Below are 10,067 nucleotides of genomic sequence, written 5' to 3'. Positions count from 1 at the left end.
GTTAGGCATTGAAGATACTCTATTTCTGAAACAAATGCATAAACCTTTTTATATCCAACCATTCATAAACACCAGCGCAGCTTCCAAAAACTCCAGAATAGATGGCTAACCAACACAGATTTTTAAAGTATAATAGCTTGCAGAACAAAGCAATACTGTTATGAATTAAACTGGAGGACACTTAGAAACATTTGGCATTTTTAATGAGCAAGAATATTCTAAATACAATAATGACGTGCATGATAGGTATGTCAAAGCAGGCCTGCAACAGAGGGCTACAAATAAAAGAACAACAAATATGGAAATAACCTTCTATTACATGTGCATGCCTTAGAACCAAGGATGGTAAAATAACTTCTAATATTAATGAATATTAATACCTTGATCCAATCTTTAATTGCAGTGGATAAATATTAGACTTGGCTCACGCTAGACCACAGCAGTTACTACATACGAGGTGATTGCTGACCTTGGACATAAGAAGCGCTTATTCAGAAGGGGGTCATGAATGGAAATCAGGGATTTGAGGACTAAAACACAAGAGCCCCCAGCTCTGGTATTGACAATAGCTAATCAGTCACCATGAGTTTTATAATGGCAAAGGCAGTTTAAGCCACACAACCAAAGTAAGCTAAAGACCCTGCCTCCTGGAGATCGTGGTCACCTGCAAATCCTATTTTTTCCTACGATTAGCAGAGGGCCTACATAAAGCATCTTTTCATTGCTGCATTATAGCCCATTCCAGAACTCTCAGGCCAACTGAATGAGTATTAAATTTGTTCTGTTACACCAAGGAGCAACTGATTTTTGCCAAGGATGCTTTATGGTTCATCTGACCCATTAATACAGACATGTGCGCGCACACACACACACTTCTGTATAATCCCTTCATGGGGGAGAACAACACCCTAACATCCTCTACTACTGATAGGAGAGAAATTAATTAGGGACTTTTGAGTTTAATACAAGTTTTTAAATGGTGACATCTTATGAGCCTGTAGAATGAATAATAATCAGACATCACTCCAATAGACTGAATTTCCTCAAATGAAAGAAGAGTTAAAACCACAGAATTACACACTTTAGTTCTGGTTTTGATCTTCCCAAATCATAATTTAGTTCAGCTTTTGATTCAGGAATGCTACATGAAGAGTATTGTGCCTTCCATTTCCTTTTAAACAGTGCTTGCTCTACTCAGAGCTAGAAAAAATAATCTCAGGCAGAATTCTAGCCTCAGAGGAGAAAGACTTCCCCTGGGAGAAAAGGTTAATGATTTTTTTTAAAAAAAAATCAATATGTGATACTCAGTATTTCTAATATGCAGAAAGCAAGTGATGGCTCTGCTCTGAGCATTAGCTCTGAAGGGCACAGATTCAGCTATTCATTCAGTTTGTGACTGTTTTGGTGAGGAAAGTGCGCTGGCTGCAAGGTCCAGTTTGTGGCACTGAATTAGGCTTTGGGTAAGATTTTGCTCTGGGCTTGGATCAAGTCAGAAGCTGCTTGCAACTCAGGGCCCAGTCCAAGGCAAGAACTCTGCCTCCCATCAATTAGCATGCAAAACTCCAAAATGGTCAACCTTGGGGAGATAATCATTTGAATGAACATTCAAGCACCTATGAAGGGATAAAAACTACCTAATTGAAAAGACACAAAAATTTTGGAACCTTCTTAGAAAAGTTCTGATAACTTAAAAAAACAAAACAATCAGACAGTCCTATTAAATTACAGACAGGTTTGGGCATTTTGTGTAAAGGGAATTCTTATTGTAAGGTTTGGTTTTCTTAAAAAAAGATTAATGCACCAATGGACAATCTCAATGAACTCCAGGCTCCTTACCATCTTAACAACCAAAAAAAAAAACACCAATTTTCAGAAACCCAGTAACTTGCAAGCAAGTGCTAGGGCAAAAGCAGCAGCAGAATATTCTAACAAGCCACTGAAAGAACGAGGTGAAGATAGAATTCAACCCTTGCTTCAAGGGCCACATCTCGGGCAAATATTTTTCGTATGGTTTCTATAAGCATCATTCAGCTGAAGTTCATCAAAGCCTAAGGTTTGTCTTACAGACGCAATGATTTCCTAAAGTCCCTTGGAAAGAACTAGTTCATTGCAACGGGCATTCCCCATCCTCCTTGCCTACAACCCCAGGCAATGTTTCTCCAAAGGACTCCATCCCCCACAAAACACCTTCTACAGAGCTCTTCCAGGATCAGCATTAATCTTGCAATTAGTAAATGGACTTGCCAATCACAGTTGAATCCATGCCTCTCCCACTCCCCATCCTGATTTTTATGGAAGAACGTAGCTGGTATTTGCAGATGCAGCGTCTGCCTGTCTGCAGCACCCCAAACCATTGTATTATTCATTAAGCTTCACTGTTCACTTCACTGCTCTGTGGGGCTTCAGCCTCCTCTCAATAAGCTGGTGCTTTGGTCTCAGCCACTGCCCTTTCCACTCAAAATTTGGAGATTGGTTGAATTTGACTGAAATGCACACTAGTTACAGTACTAGTTTTCAACTATTACATACCGGCAACCAGCAGGGGTCAGTAATGGCACATTACAAACATTCCACAGCATGATATGTAACTTTATTATTCTATCATAATTTAAAGTATACACTGCACGGTCACTTTTTTTTTTTCTTTTTCACACAAACATATACTTATTAGTATAGCTATGAAGCACATCTAAAATGGTTTGCAAAAGATTGGGCATACTGTGGGTTTTGTTTTTTTGTTTTTTTTCAAGCATAAAAATAGGTCTGAAGCCTTCTAAGAGAGACAGCCAGTTGGAGTATCTGTGAAACCAGTGTTCCCTCTAAGTGTACATTTTCCCCAGAGACCACTCGCTAGCTTCAAACTATCCATATGTTTGGCATTAACTAAAGCTCTCTTGGCTGTGGTGGACTTTAAGAACCAACATGTGCAAATAACATTTTCTTAATAAATCCCACAGTAGGACGAGAGGGAAAAAGCAGTCCCAATGCTAACATTTCCAAAATATTACTTATCTCTGGATTTCATAATTTTTAGTATTTGTTGTGTAAGTTTGTCTGCACACACATGTATGCACATCTCATGGGGGTTTGGGAACACAGGAAATTAGTACACACCTGTTGTTTACAACAGGCTTACATTGTAGCTACAACTCTAGACTTGTCTAACCAGACTTCTTCCACAAATACCTTTTCACTTGGCACATAAAAATATGGAAAAATTCAGCTATTCTAAGACCATCATGTTTCTCTCCATACATAATTGGGAAGGGGGGGACACTGGGGGGAGGAGGAATAAGGTTGGCTTCATATTCTATGTTGCCTTATTGCCTTAACAACTGACCAAAGGCAGAATTTTAAATATTTTGTAACTGCAAAAATTAAATCATGTAATTGGGCCACAAAAACTAAACCTCAAGTTCAGTCTAACGCTCTGAGATCAGGCACAATTTGAATATACAAACTAGCAGGCAATTTTGCTTACATTAAGTGACTTTAAAGTAAGTAGAAGTATATTACTATGTCACTTTAAAGCAGACAGGGAGGATTCATGCAAGGTCAGCAAGAATTTGCATGACAAGTTCTCATGAATCCAACCCAAGCAAGCTAGAAATATCTGTGCGTAACAGGATAGATTTCCAAGCAGTACTGGAAACTGATGCTTTTCCACTTCAGTGCAAGTTATCTAGCCCATACAAGGACAATGCAACTAAATTCATGCACATGTGGATAGTGGCAGCTTCAATCCTTGATAATTCCAGCTCAGAAATGCTGGGTAAAAACTTAGCGAGCCACTTCCAGATCAACCATTGAAGCCCAAGGAACTTCTACCTTTACACAGCCCAAGGACCCACTATGCATTCCTAGCAGTACCTTGTTTTGCTGATTGCTTTTCCCTAAGAATAGCAAAAGCTGAGTAATTTTGGTAACCAGAAACTCCAACAATCCTTAAATCACATTTAACCTGGAATGATCTTGAGCAGGCTTGTTATCAGCCTAGTTGCTAACATGGGAAACAATATTCTGCTAACAAGAGAATAAGAAATGTTTGTTCAGCTGGCAGTGAACATTTTATATAGATTTTTATGTGCCTGCAGTATATTTTAAGGTCCTAAATGCAGCAGTGCTAGCAAGCGTTGGAAGGAGGGCTATGTTCACACAAGAAATAAAACAATGCAAGTATGAAATGCAGATACAGTCTCCTAACTTACACAAAAGAAAAAAAAACTGGCATTGGGGCACCCAAAAGTTTTATTGTGCCATTAAGTTCTTACTGGCTGCAGCCTGTATCACTAGATGCATTATATAATAGATTGTAGCCCATCAAAACTGATGTCACAATAAATCTGCCAGTCTTTACACATCCAAAAAAGTATTTCTGTGTATGTTTGTACTTAACAGACCAGCACAGATCTTGCAGTTAAGCAACTTATTGCAGTTGACACAGGAATGATGATTAAGCAATCTTAACCTCCTGAGCAAGCATGCCATTTTCTTAATTTTCTGCCTTTCTTTTCAGACAATTCAAAATGTTATGCTTCTTACCAATTTTTATGGTTTTTGTTGTTGCAAAAAGAGTTTAGAAGGAAGGAGCAGAATTAAGCAAGTAAGGCCTACCACTATCTTAGGGTACACATTTAATACAAACCACTTGAAGACATCCATATAGATATGAAAGAGATTTGAGTCCCAGCCCTCCCAAAACATTTTGGAAAGTCTTTAGGTCTCACTCGCATACATCTGGAAGGAAAAGAGACACAGCTTTCTATGTGTGTCCTTCACAAAATTGATAGAAAACATGTATTTTGTACTTGCATATTAGAACCAAGTACAATTTTTTATGCTAAAAAGCAGTTCCTGGAAGGAAGCAGAGATCTGCTGCATCAGTAACAAATAAGATGCAGTTGTGAATGCACTAATTATGAGGGTTGATGGCTAATAACTGCTCCATTCCCATGAAACAGAGGCTACTGGCCCAGGGTCCAATAGAAGTCCTAGACTTTTCCTAGACCTAGGCCTATACTATATACCCAGCCAGGTTCTTGTGTTGCCTTAACTGGCCAAAAGAATGGCAAAAACAGAAAGAAGAGGAATCAAACAAACTCATAAGCATATGAATTAAGCTAGGTAATACTTAGAGGGCATACTTGGGTATGTTATATGTACAGGCGGATATATGCTTTACATATTACCTAGGTACACATAAATAGTTAATATATAAAAAATAAAGTGCTTTCTATCAGGTCCTGATGAAAGGACATTATAAAACGTTTCACCAACTGCAAAGCAAAAAATATTACAATCAAAAGAATATTACATCCAACATACATAGGAAAAAGGATAACACGATTATGTACAATCCTCTGGATGTCCCAGGACAAAGAAAGCATCCCTTCATATACACGGTATATACATATATGCTCTTAATATATTATGACAATATATATTTTAAAACTTTGTTCTCTACAACAACAACCACCGAGGGGAGGGGGACCCTACAAAAACACAAGAAGCATTAAGCCCACAAGTCCAAGACCAAGACCAAACTCTCTCCCCTGACCACTGCCCTCATTGCTGGGGAAGATGTGCCATCTCTCCTTCCGTGGATGCAGCGCCTCGACATCCTGCAAGGCACTGTGTGCGGCGGCTGTGAAATTGGCATCACCAGTGGTGAGTAAATCAAATACACAAGAATGAAAATAGATGTCCTTCAACAGCATCTTCTCATGGCACTTTGTGGTTGCACTCTCCAGCGTATATACAGACCGGGTGTGACTTGAAGCACCAGAAGGAAGGAGCTGCCCCATCACTGGTAAAGGAAGATGCCCGCTGTCGTCAATGCGTTCACTGGAGGGGCAGCCATTCACACAGAGCTGCAGGTCCTGGCTCTCCTCATAAGCCAGGGCTAGCTCTTCTGGCATGCGTATGGATAGTGTTAGGTAACGGCCAAGCTGGCGCACAAACACAGTAGTTCCAATGTACCTAGCATGCATTTCCACGTATTTGCCACTCACTCTCTCCACAATACGTAAGCTTTTGGGGTCCCCATCTCCGCCACTAGTTGTGCCATCTACAAAAGCTGCTGGCAAATCATCAGTTACTGCCTGATACACCTTCTGATCTGTACAGTCCTGGTAGGATTTAAAGATAATGGTGATCTGTGGAGAAGACAAAAAAAAGAGTTAGAACAGGACACTTCACATTACAGCTCACAGGTATGTATCGTGGAGTATACAAATTCCAACAGATTGCTTAAGAAGCCCTAAAGAGGAGGATCTACTGTTAAAAATCTAACAATATAATTATACCACCATATTTTTCCGTCTATAAGACGATACTTTTTTCTAAAATCGTTACACTAAAAATTGAAGGGCGTCTTATGCAAGGAAGTAAGCCGAGGAGAGAACGGCCCATACTTTGACTCTGCAAACAGACTTCCTCCAATCATGAGCCTTATGTAACTGACGTCAGCTGATGCTGAACAAACCAACTGGAGGAAGTCTGTTTGCAGAGACAAGCTATCGGCAGTTTCACTCGTGACTGAATGTAATCAGTTATGCAAAAGAGCATGGAAATAGAGCTGCAGAGAGACAGTGTGGACCTCCTCCCACTGAGTGTATCATGTAAATGTTACCTAATTATTAAATAAAAATGTGTTCTGCTTTATCTTTAAAATATTTCTTAATTTTGGGTTGGAAAAGTGGGGGTCATCTTATACACGGGGGCATCTTATAGATGGAAAAATATGGTAATTTCAAGAACAAGCTTGGCAGTACGCATAGAGTGCATTCTTAAGGTGTTCATTCCCAAATCATTACTGCACAACCACCTTATCCTGGAAAGTACAAGAGGACCACCATGCCATTGTCTAAAACTGCTAAACTTCTTAGGAAGAAGCTTCCTACTCAAAAACTGGGGCTCCTTAACAGTAAAAGTAGGGGGCAAGATGGATGACATTTCTAGCCTAATTGCCAATAAGGAGGGTGTTCATTGTACAGAACAACAAAAGAAGTTTACTGCATTTCAAAGAATATGATATTCATAAGATCTAGTGAAAACAAGTGCTGTATCTTAGTGGAATGCAAACATCTCTTCAGAATTGTCCCAAGGCCAACATGACAGGAAAAAAATGGCCCAACAACTATCTGTAGTCTAAACCAGTGTTTCTCAACCTTGGCAGCTTTAAGATATGTGGACTTCAACTTCCAGAATTCCCCAGCCAGCCATGTTGCTAAGGTTGCTAAGTTTGAGAAACACTGGTCTAAACCATAAAATGTAGCAGTACCAATCACATGGTCAGTGGCTTAAGTAACTATACTGCTGGGTAACTGTCCTCATAACACAGATGTTTTCCTGACAAATAAACAGGCTATGCAAAGCTTTAGTAAGCCTTCATAGCTACCTCCTCATTTGCCACCAAAATTTAGCAGCAAATTTCCTGTACAGTCTCCAGTTATTTAAAAGAATGATAAGCTGGAGAAAAATTGAAAATGAAAAATATCCAGAATGGTATGCACTTATATGCAATTCATCCATAAAACTTCAGAAATATTTTGGAATTGATCAGTTCATTGTGTCTTCTTTTCAAAAGCCCCACTGGATGAGACAATGAGTATTTATGGACAGCTAGTTCAGAACAGCTATTCATCTATCTAAGGGAAAAAAAGAAAAGATGACAGCAAAGAAATAAATGTCCTCATCTGTCTGCTAAAATTTTCACATCTTTCTTCAAACCTGTTAAAAGCATTTGTTGGTCACTGCAAGAGGAAGGATATTTTAGTTATTCTTGTACTGAATTTATTACTCTCCAATTACTGCTTCGGCCCAGGACACTTTCCCCTATTGGCCCATTTTATTTGGCCTTAACGTACCACATAAGAGTAAATGTAGCCTTCAGTCTAAAACTCCTTATCCCAGAACAGGCAACCAGATGCTTTCCAGATGTTTTGGACTTCAACTCCTCTTATCTCAGGCAAAATGGCTAACAGCAACAGACTGTAGGAACTGCAGTCTAAAGCAATAAATTGCCTATTTCCGCCCATAGGCTCCCAGACTACAGACCTGATCTGAGATGATGCACTGAAGAGAAAGGAGGCCAAAAGAGGATTTTTCATTCATTCATAATTTTGGTTTTTACAGTTGCCCACTCATACACAGCCAAAACCCCAGGAACCCAAAAGAAAGGAAAGGAGAAAATTCAAGCAGACTGTTTTAACAAAATGTTTCAAGAGAGGAAAAGAGCACAGCAAATGTTCTCTATGTATCCTCCACCTTACTATTTATGGAGTCATGCCTCCCTTTCAGTGTATCTGGAAAATACCTTTTCAAGATTAGACAGTCCTCTACTTACGAACTTTTGCCAATATGAACAAACCTGTTTGGAACTCAAACTCCAACTGAAACCTCCAACCTCCCGGAAGGCAGGAAAAGGTGGGAAAAGGTTAGTTTATGGTACGCCGCATACATACACTTGGCGGCACCCCTTACACATTGGGAGGCTGAGTGTGTGCCATTTTGGATGCTGTTCGCTAGTGTGTTCTGTAGTGTGTAGCCTGTGAAATACTGTACTGTACAGTATGTTTGCAATGAAGCAGAAGAGTGATAATGGGGAAGGGGTAGTGCTAAGGAACGTCAGTACATCACGATGGAAACAAATGTGGAGATAAGCTAAACTGACCGGGAGGAGAAGATGGCCAAGGTACCATGTGCATACGGGATGAATCGTTTCACCATTGGAACAATCATTAAGAACAAAGAGAAGTTCCTGGAGCATGTGAAAAGTTCAGTGCCTATGCAATCGACAATAATAAGAGAAGAGGAAAAGTGATGGAAGAGATGAAGACACTGCTGAGCATGTGGATCGAAGATCAGCATCAGTGGTGTGTGCCACCTAGCCTAATGCTGATCCAAGAGAAGGCTAAGAGCTTATTCCATGACTTGCAACAGAAGGCTGGTGAAGGTGCTGAGGAGACACTTGTTGCAAGTCATGGGTGGTTTGTGCACTTTAAGGCTCATGTAAACCTTCATAATGTGGAAGTGAGTTGCAAGGTGGTGAGTGTAGATGAGGATTCAGCCAAGGAGTTCCCAGAAACTCTCAAGAACATCACAGAGGAAGGTCTCTATTTGCACCAGCAAATATGCAATGTGGATAAAATGGGGCTTTACTGGAAGAAAATGCCAGACAGAAGTACATCAGCAAGGAGAAGACCATGCCAGGCTTCAAAGCTGCAAAGGACAGACTAACTATGCTACTTGGTGGCAACGTTTCTGGGACCTGAGCCTAAAACCACTGCTAGTGTACCATCCCAAGAACCTGCACACTATCAAGAACACTGCAAAGGGCTCACTTCCTCCTGTGTGGAAGGCTAACCAGAAAGCTCGGGTCAACCTTCTCATCTTGAAGACTTATTTTCCACCATGATTTGCAAATAAATTCTTTAAAAATCAGACAATGTGATTTTCTGGATTTTTTTTCCCATTTTGTCTCTCATAGTTGAGGTATACCTATGATGAAAATTACAGGCCTCTCTCATCTTTTTAAGTGGGAGAACTTGCACAATTGGTGGCTGACTAAATACTTTTCTGCCCCACTGTACAAGGTTATCAAGAACATCAATACAGTCTGGTGTGAGGTTACCTCTATGAACATATACAGAGTGTGGAAACATCTGTGCCCTCAGTTCATGATGTTCGAGGGTTTGAGGTGGCAGAAAAGGAATCACAGGACATTGTCAGCAACTTGGTTGCCCTCAAGCAAGAAGCTTCTTCAGCTTGACTTGGAGGAGGAGGACTTTGACAACCTGTTAGCCACAGGAACTCTCCAATGAAGACCTCTTTGAGTTGGAGAGCCAGCAAAGACAAGAGGAAGAGGAAGTGAAAGAGGACCTAGCTGATGGTGGAGGGGTTCAGCTTGATTGTGAAAGTGTTGTCATTGTTTGAGACAAAAGACCCTAACGTTGAGCGCTTCACCAAGGTGTCTGCAGCTTTCCATGATGCAATCCACTGCTACAGAGTTATCTGTGAGAAAAAGAGAAAGGCCACCACCCAAATTTTGCTGGACTGCTTCTTCA

At 40.3% G+C, this 10,067-nt stretch overlaps 1 protein-coding gene across 1 annotated transcript in view; it reads right to left on the bottom strand.

Moving 5' to 3' along the window:
- Positions 1-2,568: 2,568 nt before the first annotated feature.
- RGMB (repulsive guidance molecule BMP co-receptor b) overlaps positions 2,569-10,067 on the bottom strand; it is a 36,161-nt gene continuing 28,662 nt past the window's right edge. Inside the window, exon 5 of the mRNA XM_088130291.1 lies at positions 2,569-6,155. Coding sequence (XP_087986417.1) covers positions 5,493-6,155 — 663 coding nt within the window. The 3' untranslated portion in view covers positions 2,569-5,492. The remainder of the gene's footprint in view (positions 6,156-10,067) is intronic.

The sequence above is a fragment of the Python bivittatus genome, unplaced genomic scaffold (genome assembly GCF_059951505.1).
Source record: "Python bivittatus isolate LINGU-HERP-01145 unplaced genomic scaffold, Pbiv_v1 ctg000850_np1212, whole genome shotgun sequence".
Classification (NCBI taxonomy): domain Eukaryota; kingdom Metazoa; phylum Chordata; class Lepidosauria; order Squamata; family Pythonidae; genus Python; species Python bivittatus.
This window is presented reverse-complemented; position numbering and strand designations above follow the sequence as displayed.